Source organism: Abramis brama (assembly GCF_963993115.1).
Source record: "Abramis brama genome assembly, chromosome: 20".
Lineage (NCBI taxonomy): Eukaryota > Metazoa > Chordata > Actinopteri > Cypriniformes > Leuciscidae > Abramis > Abramis brama.
In genome coordinates, this window is record NC_139982.1 from 11,854,834 (window position 1) to 11,873,699 (window position 18,866).

Below are 18,866 nucleotides of genomic sequence, written 5' to 3' on the forward strand. Positions count from 1 at the left end.
TATATGCGTGGTTAGGTAAATCAGGCCGGGACAGAGTGAGCGGCAGAGCCTTCAGCCACAAAAAACACTATCTCCAACACAGATATATAATTATGGAACATGACACAATTAGAGACTCAGACTCTATAAAAAACACAGCTAATGAACATGATGATGCTTTTATGTTCACAGACATGTTATCATACAGGGAAGGAAACTTAGTGGGTTTTTTTAGAAACTTAATAATACACACTAAAAAAAAAAAAAAAATTAAGAAAGCTGGAGAAAAAAACAAGGTAAAATTAATCAATTAAAGTTCTCTCAACCGCTTTTTATAATGTGCAAATCATATGTTAACATCTCAACAAATGGGTTTTAAGATGCTGCTTTCAAAACCCGCACTAAACATAATTTATTGATGCTGCAATGCAGGCTCAGAGCTCACAAACCCTTAACAAATCAACAACATTGTTCAATATGAAATTGTTTGTTTGGACAACTCTAGCCTGAACAATGTTTGGGATAATATTGTGGATTTAAAATGTGTGTGTAGAGTTTCAAAGTAATTCACATTCATTAGTTTTGTGGCTCAAAAGGCTATTTTGCTGGATATTTTTTGCAGCAAATGCAATTGGAAAATAATACAAACCGGTTTCTCAAACATTCCTGTTATTTAAACCAATAGTCCTGCGCAAAACACACAATCATTCGAGCCAGATGTAGACGTGACAGACCACTTTTGATCACGCTATAGCATTTACATTTTTTCAGAGAATTCAACATAAAATCAATTTACTTTCTGAAAAAAATTCCCTTATTTTATTGTGCACAATTCAGATTTCTAAAGAAAACAACAACAACTGTTTTTCTAAATATTTCCTCAAAATAATATTTCTTAAAATGTTACTACATAATGCCTATGCAACTATTTTAGCTGACATGATCAAGGCTACTTAACAAGTCAGCTTACAAGTCAAAAAAATAGTGTATGAAATACTGTTGTCACACCACGTGCACTTTGTTTGTGTTTTGCTCCGTTCCCACCTTAGTTGTCATGGTTATTAATTTGATCTCATAATTATGCTTAGGTGTGTGTCTTGTTATCTCCACTACTTAAGTTCAGTTCTGTTTGAGTTTTATTGTCGGTTCTCATCAGTGTGTACATTGTGTTGGACTGCTTATCTGAGTTGGAATTTGCCTTGTGGATTACTAAAGCCTGCTATACATCATTTTCTTTGTCGTGTGTTTGTCTTGCACCACACAATGCACGAGTCGGCGAAACAACTGTATAGGTTTAGCTTGTGTCCCTACATATGGCTTGAACCTCTCCTTCAAGAATATTTCATCATCCAGCAGGCAAAAACTGTTAGAAAAGTCATGGCACACTGCAGGACCCATTACAACCTGACATTTAATACTCAAGTAATTCAAACAATCCACTAAATTGTCTCTTCCCAATCCAATACATACAGTTTTAAAATTAGGTCCCGCCCTACATTATTTCCCACTGAATATTTAGTTTTACACAACCATAAGTCACTTTATAGAAACTTTGCCATGCATTTCATGATGTTTTTCACAACACAATAATAGAGTCTAATATGATCAAAATGCAAGATGCTCACTCAAAGCAAACACACACACACACAGTTCAGCCCTCTTTACCGTGGCGTACCCTGGAGCGATACTTCAGAAATAATGCTCTCTTTCTCCAGATCTGTGGATGAATTGAGTGTGTTGTGAGGTTAATGACACTAGAATACACACAGTAACAAAGGTAAAGCACACAAATGTCAACGCCTGGTCTATTCACACTACACAATAATCCATCGGGGCGAAAGTCCATTTGATGTTCATGTGTTACTAATTTATTTCAGAATGCTTTATTGTAATAATGAAGCCAGATGAAGTATATAAAAAATAATCTAATAGCATGTTATCAACAGCAATATAGTAATATTACTCAAATGCTGTGTATTAAGTTACAAGGACAAAGATTCTCCTATTTGCCTTTGGTTTTCCAAGGCCTCAGCAGAGAGTGAACGGCCATCGCTATGAGCGTCTAAAGTAGCAGGACATGCAAACACTCTGGTTGTGAGTAGAGAAAAGCATAATATTAATAATTGCAAAAAGGAAATATGCAAGAGGCTTAAGTGCCTATCTTTGTGGTCATCGTGTTGGTCATTATGGAAATGATCCGACTGAGTCTGTGTTCTTTCATTTGTATACATGAACTTTTCAGAACTTTCCACTCCCATCTGCGCTTTTTTGGAATTGCGCTCTCGTGCTAATTTGCCGTTTAGTAAATCTGGCCCAAAGACTGTGCAAATTGATTAATAAGAAATCAAATGAATGATATCATATTCTGATTAATTGCATGCTATTAAATTAATTTATCAGCACTTGATGAGAAAAGCCCTGCATAGTGGATAATTCCTTCATTTATACATGTACATTACATTATTGTGGAATTTGCATAAAGTATTGAATAATATACATGACAAAAACAATTGGCTTTAGATGTTTTCATATCATTGAACATACAACTCATACAACTGGCCTACAGTTCACGATTTCACAATCAAGTTTTGCAATCTGCTCTTTTATTACATCAATCCTATTTGTATGGTTTTTTTTTTTCTTCATAGTTCTTTATAGTGTTATTAATTTATAATTAATTCTGTTATTGTGATGACTTGATAGCCTATTAAATATATATGAAATATTTGATAAAAAATGTGTTTTCCATGATGGCCCCTTTAAGTCACACTTCAAACTCACACACAACACAAACACGCTCCCTTCTTACCCCCTTAAAGCTGGAGAGGTGCTGCTGTGGTTCAGTGTGTTCTCGCTCACACTGTTCACATTCAATCACTGAAGAATGACTTGAGCAAACAGACACAGTGCTTGTGCATTCAGAGACAACACTCGCCATGGACTACACAGACAGGAAGAAAAACAGAACAGAGAGAAGAGAAAGTGTGCAGTCTTTCATAAGAAAGAAAAGAAAAACATAAAAATCCAAGAAAAATATGGAGAAGGGTGAAGGACAGATAACAGCGAAGATAAAGTGAACTTCAGTACTTTCTTTTGATGACGTCAGCAAAACTCAAAGTATTTCATCAGAGTCTGAGGGGAAGTAAGAAGTAGGGGGAACAATTAACAATAGAAAAGAAAATTCTGTTATTTACACACACTAATGTCATTCAAAACCTGTATGATTTTATTCCTTCCGTGGAAGAACACAAATGAAGAAATTTTCAAGAATGTTCACTCAACTCCATGCAATAAAAGTGAAACTAGGGGTCAGGTAAACTCCAAAAATGATTTTTTTTTTTTTTTTTTTTTTGTAAAGCATTATAAATATATCAGAAAATTTGTCTATTTGACTAATATTCCAAGTCTTCTGAAGTTTAAGATAGGGGAAACTGACTAAAATTTAAATATTTAACTTCATGAATGCGCATATTCAAAATCAACGTGTCATGATCAGTCACGAGACATTAGTGTGACCTACAGTGCTTTTCTACAGTCAGCCAGTGCGAGCCAGGGCTAACAACATATCGGACCAATAGCCTCGCAACTCGAGCCGCGAGGACCAAATCAAGCTGTGTTTCCACTGTCAGGCCAACAGCCCAACAACAGCCCTACCCCCTAAATCCCGCTTTAACACGCCTTCACACAACCCCACTATTTCACCGGGGAAGCTAGCTGACTGAAAACTAGCTAGATCGCAAAATGAACATGACGTTTGGTCTTCACTTAAAAGACTTGAGACTCCATAATCTATATTTGACCAATGATTTACAATAAAAAATGCTACAGTGACAGTAATTTGTCTAAGTTCTTCAAGCAGTCTCTGGTATTTTCCATTATATGTGTATTTATTATCAGTGGTTAGCATAAGTAGCCTTTAGCATCGTATAGAAATATATTTCTGCCTCATACTGTGATCTGAATCCCTATCGGATCGCATGCGGAAGTTATTTAGGATACTTGCTGGTGTCTGATAATGAGTTTTGAACTGAAAATTGTTTTAAATGTCTTAAATGTTGAGGTTAGCTGGTAGCCTGATGTAATAACATGGGAAATGAGCAGCGGTGTTGACCCTCTCCTGACTTTTGTCTCCTGACCCCAGTTGGCTTGCTTTGGGCCAAGGTATTCGGCAGGCCATAAACCCCAGGCTGTTGGCACAGAGGAAGCCCTGAGAAGGCCCAATCAAGCCCAGAAGTGACAGTGGAAACGCGACTGGCACACACTAGCGTGCTTGCTTTTGGCCCGACAGTGGAAACACGGCTACTGAGAACAAATCTGACATGTCATGCTAGGTCTGAATATTATGCGCAGGTGTGAATGAGATTTGAGAGCAGTGAAAGAGGGGAAACATTTTAAATACTGTTCAGTTTTTAGCATGACTTCAGTCGTATGGACTTTAAGATACTTTTATGGAGCTGTTTTGTCATTTTTGAGTCCCAGTCCCTATTCACTTTCACTGTTCACAGCATGAACACTCTGTGAAACTTCATACGGGTCTCAAACAACATGCTTGTGAGCAAATGATGACAGAATTCTCATCTTTGGATTAGAGCTGCACAATTAATTGTTGAAACATCGCGATTTCGATTCAAACACTAAAGAGATCTTTTTCCTAAATTATAACTATTCGGCTATGTCTATTAAACCTTTGAGAAGTAAGATCACAGCGAACATCCAAATCTGCGTTGGCGATGCCTGCTATGAAACAGCTTCACAAACAGGCTCTTTAACCATACTGGGATAAAAGTTTATAGTTCGGATATAAACACTGATGTCTATGGTAACGATCAGTAATTTGAAGCTTCAAATAAAGATTGTTTTGATTACATCGTTACACCAGTAGGTGGCGACAAGTGACAAGTGTTAAAAAATGTATTTGTCATTGGATCATTCATTCACGAGATTAGTTAAATGCTAATTCATCTAGTAATGAAACAAGTGAAGAGTGAGTCATTGAATCATTAATTCAATAAAAAAAATATAAAAAAAATTATAATTAATTAAGATCCTGTATGAATATAATTAATTCAAATTAATTAAATATTTTTATATAGACTGCAGCAATTCATATTTTGTAAGAACCTTTAGTTATTTACATGTTATTTTGTTTTCGTGAGAATCGTGATCTCTATTTTTTTATTCAATTGTGATTCTCAATTTATCTGTAATCGTGCAACTCTAATCCATTAAGTACATCTGTTTCTCAAGTCCACAATAGAGTTTCTCAAAACAAACTTGTTTTACTGGTAAAACGGCGCCACAAAGAACAGTCCTGAAAACCAAAACGAAAACTGCAAACACACTGGAAGTTGTTCGGGAACAAGTTATTTTTCATATGCAAACTTAATGGGTGTGCATGGGCAAAGGTGAACTGATTTGAATGAATGTGTCATGATGGAAGGACACCTGTCTAGGCAAACAAAAACTGACCATTGAGCATTAATATTAGCTAATAAATTATATTGTTGCCCTGCATTGTGTTCTTAATTAACATAAACATGTCTTTATTAATGCATTGACCTGTGACAAAACACGCTTTGTTCACAAGACATATTAATTTCTTTGAAAACGTCTCTATTGAGTCACAGCATGTCTATTTATCTATTTATCTCAACAAAGGATGGTTTTTTAATCATTTTTTTAATAATGCATAACTAACTTATGCAATAACCTGCTATATGACACCGGCTTCTGATTTCTATACAGTTGGCTGAACAATGAATGCACTGAAAACCCTATAAAAATGATTCAAATAAACAATCCTAGTGTGTTTTGGGTGGTTGCCGAGGGCTGTTAGCTTGTTATGCGGTTACTACGGGTTCCTTACTGGACAAAATCTCAAGTATCTCACCTGCGAATGAGATATGGTTACACCATAAAGCCTTGAAGGATTTCCCTGCTGAAAACATCAATACTTCTTGTGTTTTAGATGCTGATGTTCCCAGAAACCAGCAATATTTCCTTGCTCATCCAGCGTAAGACCAATAAAGACTGGTTGACCAGATTATTTGCCGGTAAATAGCAACCACAAGCTAGACCAGCACTAAACCACCACGAACCAGCATAAATCAGCCTGGACCAGGATGGAAATTCTGGTCTACGCAGATCTTTATAACAGGTTTGTGACAGTATTGAGACTAGTGTTGGCACTGTCAAATGATTTGACGTAGAAACTGAAGATCAGGAGGACTTAAACTGGTGTGTGAATGTATGAGAATTTTTACCGCAGCATTTTCAAGTTGAAACGACTCCTTATCCGAACTGGTATGGAAGCCATTGTTTTCTTCTGGAGAGAAAAAAGACAAAATAAGGGATGTTAATAGATGTTCAAACGACTTCCCTTTTTCCAAAAATCTTCCCTTTTCTAGTTGTTTCTTCAAATATGAGCGGTTGTGAAAGCAATGCAAATTCCTTCTGATAAAACAATTTGTAACATTGTCAAACTTTTGGGGATAAAAATGAGGTGTCTTATGGTCAAACAGATATGCTGAACTATCTAATACAACAAACTCTTGGTTTGCTGCTCCTCACATTAAACCAAAACATATTAACATACATGAACAGAAAAGCACACTGGTCATGCTAACACAGAAGCACAATAAGGTACAGACATTTATTTATTTTTTAAATTCCAGACACAAATACAAATTATGTTTACTTCTCCAAAAGCTTAAGTCACTTGAAATAACTCAAGTGAACTCACTCAAGTGAAATAACCAAGACTATCCCAATTCCCAACCATCTTCATTTGTGATCAAGTCATAGGCTAGTACATTTTGTTTCTGGAACCTTTCCATCTGAATATTTTATTGTTGTAACATTGATTATTAAATTGCTTTATATTGTATCATAAGAGTTTCTGACCACAAACGTAAGAGGAAGAACACAGTGCGAGTGTCCTGAAATGCTGAACAGTTTAGAATAACAAAAGGAAATCTTTGAAGATACAATGCAAATCTTGATAATCATCTGTATGTGTGTAACTATGGTTACAAGCATTAGTAGCAAGTATAAGAGCTGACTTTGGTTATATATCAATAAATAAATAAAAACGATGTACTTCGGTCCGCTGTTATATGTCAACAGGTCAGTCCCAAACACTGACTGTATGAAGCCACATAGTCCAAAACCAGCTCTTACATCTAAATACAGCTGGAATACTAGAAGGTTTCTTATCAGATCAGGCAAAATTTACTGCAGGCCAAGCTCATCTACACTGTAAAACTTTACTGTAAATTTACAGCGAATTTCCTACAGAATTGTACTGTATTTCCATAATACAGTATTAGGCTGTATCTTTTACAGCACAGCTGTAAATATACAGCACATTTCTGTTTTCAACCTGATAAATTTGTAATACAGTATCATACTGTAAAAGCACTGCATTGTGGGATTGATTTCTTTCGCGCTCAATTCAGTTCAAATGTGACGCGAGCAGACAGTATAGCTACTACAGGCAAACTTGATTTGTCAGCGGGATTCAACTGAACAGAATAATCATTCCTGTTAACAAGATAAACAGTGTCTGCGAATCTGTGAGCAATTTTTAAGCTTTTGTGAGCTTCGGTTCGTGTTTCAAACATTAGCCTAGTTGCCTGTGACGCAGCAGAAATGGGAGACATTAACGTTACATGAAGACGGATGGAAGAATTTGTCATCTGAATAACCTGCGCCTGTGACGATTAGTGGGATTTAGAGTTTGAGAAGATGGAAAATTGTTCAACTGAGTGATACGGTAAGCCAATATATTTTGTTTTTTTGCGTTCGCATTTCTAACGTGCATTGATTTCACAAATGCTTATTTGGTTTGATTTTGCGAACGCGGTTTTCTACCGCGGCCGCGTAAACAATTCACTCTGTTCCACCTGTTTACCAAGTAACGTTAACGTTAACTTCGATATTTCACATAATAGGCAACATATACCATGTTATTTGCATGACCTGCTTTTGATATATATTTTTTTCGTTTCAGGCTTTGTAATCTGACGACGGTCCAGTGCTAATGTAAGTGCTTTTAAGTAGTGTTACAGTTATAGTCTATGTGGTAAAAAAAAAAATCCTATCAAATGCTGTCAGTTCTGTGATCGTGCTTTTGAATCGTTGTCAGAATTTTGCTAGCACATGAAAATCCATGTTCCTAATGCTGTTTTCAAATGTAGTATTCCTGATTGCCATGCCATGTCCTACAACTAACAATTCAAAGAGAAGTTCTACGGTGTTATCCTTCAAGCAGATAAGTAGAGATTATTCAACAAATCTCATTAATCTGTAATATGTTTTGTGTTTTGGTTCTGAGTATCATGGTTGTGCTGTCCTTTTTAAAAATTGTTTCAGGAATTTGCAACGCTGATGTCCAGCAATCTACACTTGCCAGAGAGTCCACGCCTTATTTCCTGGTATGTAAACATTAAAGGTTTAAGTTTAAACTTAAAATGAAAAGCCATCATTTACTCACTCCACTGCAAAAATATGTTTTTCTTAATTAGTGTTTTTTTCTTGTTTCCAGTCCAGATATCTAAAATTCTTACATGAAGAAGCATTTAATAGACAAGTAAAAATTGTCTTGTTTTCTGAAAGAATAAGTCAAAATTTAGTGAGTTTATGCTTAAAACAAGCAAAATAATATGGCAGTGCGTTTTAGTGTTCTAACCCTAATCAATTTAAATTTTTAGGTGAAATTTTTAATTTATAGAACTATGAATAGAAAGACAACTACATCGAACCACAGTGGAACCCACAATAGTTATTTTAATGATTAATATTATTTATTAATTCATTTTATTATTATTTTTCAATTACAGGTCAATCTCTAAGAAACCAGTGCTGGACATTACGTTTGGAAGGTCAAGGTGTGTGTGGAAAGGATCACAGCCTCTTCATCCCTGGCCTGGCAGCGCTGTTTGCCTCCTCCTATAACTTCAGCTTGCAGTACCAGGAAGAGGCAGCACCTTGAGTTTGTTCAGAGGTTAGTCATTAGCATATTTGCCATTCATATAAATATTAGACTGAATTGTGACTTGTCTTGACAGTATTTTTTAAGCTGACTACTGGTATGAACTATATGGTCCTGGTTTCCATACTGGGCTTAGCTTAAGACAGGTCTAGGCCTTAATAAAATTAGGGTATTTAAGCAGCTTTAATAAAAATGTCTTAAAAAAAAAAAACATTACTGGTGTGCATCTTGAGACAAAACAGTGGCAGTCACATATTTCAGATATGTCAGTGCAAGTTGTTTTCAGTTGAAGGATTAGTGAAAATTCTGTCATTAATTACTCACCCTCATGTTGTTCCAAACCTGTAAGACCTTTGTTGATCTTCAGAACACAAATGAAGATATTTTTGATGAAATCTGAGAGGTTTCTGAACCAGCCATAGACAGAAACGTCTTTGTAACTTTCAAGGCCCAGAAAGGTAGTAAAAACATTGTTTAAATAATCCATGTAACTACAGTGGTGCAATCTTAATATTATGAAGCGATGAGAATACCTTTTGTGCACAAAAAAAAAACAAAATAGCGACATTATTCAACAATCTCTACTCTTTCACGTCATTCTCCTACGCTGTTGACGTAGTGTAAACAGTGTCAAGTCACCTTCATTTATATAGCGCTTTTAACAATATAGATTGTTTCAAAGCAGATTTACAGTGATAATAGGAAATTACAGTAACATAGATTGTTTTGGCTTTACAGCAGCTCAAGAATAAAGTTATTAGATTGACTATTTTTGACTGTCAAAATGCAGGCGGACACAGCTTCCGTGAGTTGTTCAAAATCTTTCTTTTTGGTAAACTCTGTGTACACAAACAATGTTCTCAATGCTGGAGTTCATGTATAGAGCCCCTGGTGATACTTCGAGCACAGTTTCATGTTGTGTCGAGCCTTCTTAGTGTTTTAAAAAATAGTGATTTTTAATGCTATCATAGTCGTGCCACAAGCACTCCCAGGCAAAAGGCAATTTGACCGAAAACGAAAATACGGTCAAACTTAAAAGTGGCGTTTCCATCCTAATTATGCTTTTAAATGAAAGTTTGCCTCGGGTAGATTAACAAAAAGACCCTAGGTTGCATTTTGGCAAGAGTTATCCTTTAATACACTCCGGCCCACTCATCCTCACAAAACAGTGTAGGAGAATGACATGTAAAAGAAGAGATTATTCAACAATGTCTTTATTTTGGGGTTATTTTGCACACAAAAAGTATTCTCGTCACTTCATAATATTAAGGTTGAACCACTGTAGTTATACGTACTATTTACCAATGTTTTTACCACCTTTCTTTGACAGTTGCAATGACATTGATGTCAATGGAGGGACAGAAACCTCCCAGATTTCATCAAAAATATCTTAATTTGTGTTCCGAAGATGAACGAAAGTCTTAAGGATGAGCAATAATGACAGAATTTTCATTTTTGGGTGCAAACATGCATTTTAGTCTGGTAAATGTCATGTTTAACATTATCATGTAGTCATGTATGCAATAAACATTGCAAGGCTTGCAATTAAAGTTAAATTATTTCTGTCACAAAGGTTTGGGCTGGATTCTGGCAATGTGTGCTCTACATAAACTGAGAGTCAATGACTGCCTTTCCACTGATACTCTGATGGGACCTGATGAGGGGATGATATTAAAAGTTGTAGAATAAAACTTTAAATCTGGCAACCCCACTTCCAAAAGTTTAGTTAGTTGACAGTGCACATGTAAACAGACACATTGAGTTGATGTATTTTAACCAGGGCAGAAAAAATATCAGTTATTGATCACGACATCCAACATTGCATTTTTTTTTTTCATGTTGTTCAGTTTTATCCAAACAAACTAGTTGTTAAAACCGATATCTGGTTTTTATTTACACATCTTTTGTGCTGTCTCTCTTTGTCAAAATATATAAACTCAGTCCATAATATTTCATTGTTTTTTTTCCCTTTCTTTTCTGCCTTTTAGACGATTTCCTGACATCAATCCTGAACGTGGATCAAAAACAAAGAAAGGACAAGTAACTTCAAAGAAAACTGGCCAAGTTGTGCAAAAAAAGAACACTGTAAGCCTACAGGTGTCCTCACTTCTGCGAAAACTTGAAGACTTTGAATGGGATTTCGTTTGCACTTGTATGGACTTCAAAACAGAAACAGCAATTCACTGCCATTATAAAGCTTGGAAGAGCCAGGACATTTTTTAATATATCTCCGATTGTATTCGCCTGAAAGAAGAATGTCATATAGACCTAGGATGACTTGAGGGTGAGTAATCATGAGCTAATTTAAATTTTTGGGTGAACTATCCCTTTAATTAAGTGCTAAGTGTTACCTGTTTGTTGTTAAGTGTTAAAATTGCATTTTATGTTTAAAAAAAAATCAGCAAACATGTTCACAGAAGGCAATTTTCTGATCTTTGCTTTTAACCAAAATAAATGTTTTAAAACCCAGAAAATGTTGTTTTCTTTTTCCTAGTGTGACTACTATACAATTTATTGCTGTAGACAAGTTTAATATTGTAAAAGTATGTGGTATATACTGTATTTGGTAATTACAGTGGAGTACTGTAAATGCTGTTTACTGTACTAGTGCTGTAAAAATACAGTATGTGGCTGGAAACCCAGCTGCCAGTATTTTACTGTAAATTTACAGTACAACATTTTACAGTACAATACTGTAAATGCTATTTACAGTACTAGTTCTGTAAAAATACAGTATGTGGCTGGAAACCCAGCTGCCAGTATTTTACTGTAAATTTACAGTACAACGTTTTACAGTACAATACTGTAAATGCTGTTTACAGTACTAGTTCTGTAAAAATACAGTATGTGGCTGGAAACCCAGCTGCCAGTATTTTACTGTAAATTTACAGTGAAAAGTTTTACAGTGTAGGCTATAACACCAACCAGAGGAGAATTGCTCCAGAGCTCATAGCATGCAGCACTTTCTAAACATAGATATCTGAGTAGATATCTGACTATCTTTTCTCTGTGGAGAATTCTTGAAGAATCTTCTCACAGACTAGTCACAGGCTAAACATGTTTGAGCTGTTTTAACTGAACGCAACATTCACTGACATATCTTAAAATGTCATTGCCGTTGTTTTGTCTAAAGAAGATGCACACCAATAATGTTTTTTTTTTTTTTTCTAAGGCACGTTTATAAAAGCTATAAATTACCTAATTTAACAAAGGCCTAATCCTGGCTTAATCTAAGCCCTGCTTGTTAAACCAGGTCGATGTCTGCAAATTATTTGTCTTTGTAAGAAGATTTTTAAATGCTTAGTTTTATGATTAAAGCGCTGTAGATTTTATTTTGGAGGGCAAAACATTGCAATGCAAAACAGTGATGATTTAGAGATGTACAATTAAACATTCTTCAAAAGCCTGATGTATCATATTTTAACATGCATTTTCTATAAATAAAAAAAAATAGGTATTGATAATCAAGTAAACCTAAGTTGCTTCAGTCCAGTTAGTGTTCATCTTAAAATATTACTAAATGTTATCCTTATGTTTACTTTATAAAAAAAATCATTAAAGATTTCACAGCTAAAAAAACGTGAACCACGCTCTGAAGGGAGACGTTTTTAGAATTATACTAGACTTTTTACTTTCTAAAAAAGTATAGGCTAAACTATCAATCAGGCGAGAGATGGCATGTGGTAGATTGTGTTCAACAGTTTCATTCTTGTTGATAATTTATAAATGTTGATATCAAATATTACACAGTAGTTTTATAGGGTTCATTTCATATTTTCCCTCACTTCCAAAATGAATCTCAAACACACAATACACGAGGGTGAGAGAATAATGAGAGAATTGTCATGTTTGGATGAACTCATCTCCTGTTCAATGTTTCTGTCTCTGACTCACAGAAAGTCAGCTTTGACAAAACCCATAAAACCATGCAATAGTGTGTTATCAAACCAATGAATTTCAGATGAATAATCTCTGCTGTTATATAAAGATAACATTTTATAATTTTATAGTGTGTGTATAGCCTATCCATGTGACAGTGGTTTTTCGAACAAGCCAGGATTCATTTAATATTTATTTTCATTGCATGCAGATGTCTGACTTTTGATTGACATTCACAATTATTTTACATTTACTCAAAGAAACTTACAATACATTGAAGGAATAGTATATACCCTGTATGCATGACTTTAGTTTTACTAGCATTCTTTATTGTTTGAGCAACAGAATATATAAATCAGTCTTGTCCTAATATATTGCATATTTTAGGACAAAGACTACTCTGTTCTGTTCCTAGAGATCTATCCTCCTGCAAAGTTAAGCTCCAATCCTAATCAAGGCTGAACCAGCTAATAGATATGATCTTCATGAACACTTGACCGCTGTAAGAAAACAAGTCAACTTTAGGTACATGATATGAAACTGGAAGTGAGAATGGTTGCTATGCTAACACAGGAAATATGAACACAAAGCACATGAGACCACCTAGTTTGTGGTTAGTTGATATGCACAGCATAAAACCATGATGTCAAAATGGTGTTACTAGTTCCAGTTCTTTTGAGTGAAATTCTTTTATGGTTTAAGTGGCAGTGAACTAGTGTGTGGTCACTAACAGTGTGTTAACTAAAGACAAAGTTGAAAACAAATGTTGCAGATGAGTTTACAGAGCCGTTATCAGCTTATCAGGGAACTCCTCTAATCATGCAGGGTATGGCAAGCCGTTTTAACATTTAATCATTTAAACCGACTAGTCTCTATTTTCATGCTACTAGTACTTATTTTTTAGATACTAGTGCTTATTCTTTAGGTACTAGTGCCTATTCTTTAGATACTAGTGCTTATTCTTTAGGTACTAGTACTTATTCAATAGATACTAGTACTTATTTATTAGATACTAGTTCTTATTTATTAGATACTAGTACTTATTCCAATAGTGACTAGTTCTTATTTATTAGGTACTAGTACTTATTCATTAGATACTAGTTCTTATTTATTAGATACTAGTACTTATTCATTAGTTACTAGTACTTATTATTAGATACTAGTACCTATTAAATAGATACTAGTACTTATTCATTAGATACTAGTACTTATTCCAATAGTGACTAGTAATTATTATTTTGTTACTAGTAACAAATAAAAAAAATTGCCATTGACTTCTATGGGGATCTGTCATTCAGATATCAACTATTCAGTTCTGACTAGTATGTATTCCAATTGTGACTAGTACTTATTTATTAGATACTAGTACTTATTTATTAGATACTAGTACTTATTCATTAGATACTAGTACCTATTAATTAGATACTAGTACTTATAAATTAGCTACTAGTACTTATTCAATAGATACTAGTACCTATTTATTAGATACTAGTATTTATTCCAAATGTTACTAGTACGATTTTTTATTTTACTAGTAAGATTTTTAATTGAACTCTCCAGTGGCCGTTCTGACTAGTCATAACATAAGACGAGTAAAAAAGCAGTTGTGACTAGTAAAATAAAAAATCTTACTAGTAACATTCGGAATAAATACTAGTATCTAATAAATAGGTACTAGTATCTATTGAATAAGTACTAGTAGCTAATTTATAAGTACTAGTATCTAATTAATAGGTACTAGTATCTAATGAATAAGTACTAGTATCTATTGAATAAGTACTAGTAGCTAATGAATAAGTACTAGTATCTATTTAATAGGTACTAGTATCTATTTAATAGGTACTAGTATCTAATGACTTAGTACTAGTATTTATTGAATACATACTAGTATCTAGTAATAGTTACTAGTATCTAAAAAATAAGTACTAGTACCTAATAAATAACTACTAGTATCTAATATATATGTACTAGTCACAATTGGAATACATACTAGTCAGAACTGTATAGTTGATATCTGAATGACAGATCCCCATAGAAGTCAATGGCATTTTTTTATTATTTGTTACTAGTAACAAAATAATAGTTACTAGTCACTATTGGAATAAGTACTAGTATCTAATGAATAAGTACTAGTATCTATTTAATAGGTACTAGTATCTAATGAATAAGTACTAGCAGTGGTTAAATTGGGCCGGGGCTCTCCGGGGCGCAGCCCCGGCACATAAGCCTGCTCGTTTGCAGTCAGTTGCCTACTGGAAATTATGTCACATAAAATTTGATGAAAGTGATGCTTTTGAAAACATATTTCTGATAATAAATGAAAGATTTTGAAATGGCATGTCTATTTTGTCTCGGGGGAGCTGAGATGAGAACAATCGGGACACGGCCGTATTCTTGTTCAGCTGCTTAATCTCGTTGTCAGTCGACCATGATCGCGCACCGATCGCGCATGCCATGCGCATCTAGGTAGGCTACTACTCAGAACTCCGACACGGATAAATGTACGCAGCAATAATGAATGTTCCTTTGAGATCCGTAGTTGCGCGGGATGTGGAAGCGCGCAAAAGTTCCAGAACCTTCTACTGCCTTGAAAAAAAAAAAAAAAAAAAACTCACGAGCTGCTGGAGCAGATCAATTTTGTCAAGTTCAGCACAACGTTGGTTGTACAAAAAGTGCCCTGGCCTTGAATGACAAGGTAAGGAAAATATGTTTGGCACATTGTATGGGTCACTATATCATAACAAGGTAATACAATGTGTAGGCCTAATCAAGCGTTTTATATTTAATATAGGCTACACATGCCGTGGACGTGACACAAAAAATCTTTAACTTTTAGGTGGCAAAATATTTTTTTGTAATTCTGTGAATTACACTGCAAACAAAAGTAATACTACCCACCGGATGAAGAAGGGTTGGCTCTCCACAGAACATAACATATTCATTTTATTTTATTTTTCATGTTCGCATTCATGAGGAAAAAACAATCTTACGGACGGGACCGCTCTGAAAGCGGCACTAAAAGACTGTTTAAAACTTTCACTGAGACCTCAAACAGAAAGCACAAAGATGAATTTCGTTTTGTATTAATTGTATCTTAATTTTAATCAATGTTTCATCAACCAATTGCCTGGATTTAATAAATAATTTAATAAATAGATAATCACGACACGGACGCGCCGGCGAGTGAACTGGACTCTCGTCTCATAAATGAACTGAAACTCAGCGTATAAGGGATCCTACTTGCCTGACAGACCTGATAAATATATCTATAGAAAGCTTGGAAGGTCGAAAGAAAGAAAGAAAACAGACCGCTGCTTGTGTAATCCATATGAAATGTAGGCCTACATTTCTCTCTGGCACGTTCACTACTGCGAAGATTGCGAGGGCATCGTCAACTTCATCTATGCAGGGCACTGACACAGAAAACACTTGTTTATTAATAAACAATTAAAATGTCTCCTTGCTATATTTTACATATTCATAATCATTACTTTTGCCGGTTCTTTGTGACAGCTTTTAGGTGCTTTATTGGCAGCGCCACCCTTAGGCTACATGAATGCGTCACCGCATCAGCACAGAAAACAGGAGGAAAAACTGATCAGAAAATGTAACGAAACGTTGTAGAAATGTAGTGGAGTAGAAAGTATAATAATTGCTGCAAAATGTAACGAAGTAAAAGTCAAAAGTATGCACTATTAATTCTACTTAAGTAAAGTAGGCCTACAGAAACAAAGTATTTGTACTTCGTTACATTCCACCACTGCTGATTAACAGTAATGTAAATGCTAAATGTCCTAATACCTGTTGATACTACAACAATGCATATATGCTCTTAACCTTGCAGTTTTTCACATATCATGTAAGACTCAATTTCTCAATTTCTTTGCACAAAACTCTCCAGAAAATGCCATTTAATAGTTTATTTTTCAAAAAAAAATTCACGGGGGGCCATACCCCCGGACCCACCTAGGGAGAGTCCCCCCACATAATAAATCACAATTTAACCCCTGAGTACTAGTATCTAATAATAAGTACTAGTAACTAATGAATAAGTACTAGTATCTAATAAATAAGAACTAGTATCTAATGAATAAGTACTAGTATCTATTTAATAGGTACTAGTATCTAATAAATAAGAACTAGTATCTAATGAATAAGTACTAGTATCTATTGAATAAGTACTAGTACCTAAAGAATAAGCACTAGTATCTAAAGAATAGGCACTAGTATCTAAAGAATAAGCACTAGTAGCTAATGAATAAGTACTAGTACTTAATGGAAAAGATACTAGTATCTAAAAAATAAGTACTAGTAGCATGAAAATAGAGACTAGTCGGTTTAAATGATTAAATGTTAAAACGGCTTGCCATATGCAGGGGCAAGTGAAGACGAACTGAAGTCAGCAACATTCAAACAAGTCTGACAAAGGCAGCCATATCCATTGTGTCATGATTCGTATCAAGTGGTTGCATTACTAAATATATGATAAATCTTTGTTCTATGATTTTTTATAAATACTGAAACTGTTCAAAGTCATTATCAAGCTACTTTTTAAAAACCTATTTCATATGGTAATCTATACCCTCTGACAATAGCCCAGATTATGAGGAATGAACATTGTTTTTGAGCTGTTCATTGTGTTTGTTAGTCAGAATCTTCCCTTCACTGCAATGAGTTTAATAGAAACTGCTTTGGCTGTTGGCATGACTACACTGATGACAAAGAGAAGGAAAAGTACATGACCATTTTAAGGTAAAAACACAATCAAGGATTTTAAAGGGGAAGTTATGAGTCTCTCAGCCTATTCTGTTTAACTATACAGTCACAACTAGTCCATGAGTGTTTATCTCTGCCATTGTACATTTGTGTGCAACCACTGTATTGCATATCAACATATTTAGTCATGCTAACAGGATATGCCTACTTTTAATCTTTATACTATGTTAGAGAGTATATCAACATTCTTGTAAACACCAGAAAAGTTTATACTACTTTTCTGGTGTTTACAAGAACAATGCTAGAAAAATATTTTACAGCTTTACTGAAATTTAGCTTTACTCAAATAGTAAATTTGCCCTTACTGAAATTCACTGCCTATGGGTTAATGCAATGTAAACCTGACTACCTGAAGAACACAAATTACAGGCTATATATTAATACATCCAGATACAATAAAGAGTGGTTTATTTATTTATTTTTTACTTTATTTTAAACTAGTATTATCATAATTTTATAAGTTTAAAGCTGTTGTCTCATGTTACTGTCACGCACAATTTAGACGGAACGGATGTGCGCATTTGGAAAATACTCTTCAAGCCATTAACTCTAAAAAGACTATTTGAATAAGATAAATTAACACCAAAAGTGGTAGCTAACTTAAGAATAAAGCACAAAATGTATTTTCCTCTTCTTCTTTTAAAACATTCCCATGTGTGAAAACGAGTAAAGGCGTGTTCCGGACACTTACCGCCGCTGGACCAAGCAGTTCGGTTCATTTCTATAAGCGTCTCATCACTCGACTTTCCCGATCCGCGATTCATTTTAAGTGTCCTGATGTATTCTAAATGTGAATCTGTTATAAATCACAGATCTTTCCGTAAGGGCTCCGTGTGAGCCAGCCCACGCCCCGTGATCCGACCTCAGCTCTGCCCGAGGAATGACCGTTCACTTCACGCTCAGCGGATCAGATTTGCCCACCCAGTCCTGGGTCTCAGTCGGCGAAATTACGATCCTTACTATGGCAAGAGCTCCTCTCTTAATATGCATGAGCAATGTTTTCACTATTGGAGGGTTTACTAACAACGTTAACATGGACTAATGCATATTCAAGAACAGGTCTTTGCATTGGGAGGCTGCAAAGCCACGTCATCGGGGTCTATTTAACATTCATGAGTTAAACCTTCCACATAGTTGGATTGGTAAATTCGCTCACTCTTGAGCGCTCACTTCATTTAAAGGGGAGTGACATAAAATGACCGCAATTTTGTCGGCACACTACAAATATATGTCCATAATT

The 18,866-nt window shown here is 35.0% G+C and overlaps 1 protein-coding gene across 1 annotated transcript in view; it reads right to left on the reverse strand.

Annotated features, from left to right (window-relative positions):
* The window catches only part of ano5a (anoctamin 5a), a 47,875-nt gene extending 29,330 nt beyond the window's left edge, over positions 1–18,545 (reverse strand). The window contains exons 1-2 of the mRNA XM_084094955.1: positions 18,318–18,545; positions 6,243–6,304 (exon numbers count right to left, since the gene is read on the reverse strand). Of these exons, the coding sequence (XP_083951081.1) occupies positions 6,243–6,304; positions 18,318–18,390 (135 nt within the window). The 5' untranslated portion in view covers positions 18,391–18,545. The remainder of the gene's footprint in view (positions 1–6,242; positions 6,305–18,317) is intronic.
* Positions 18,546–18,866: the final 321 nt, after the last annotated feature.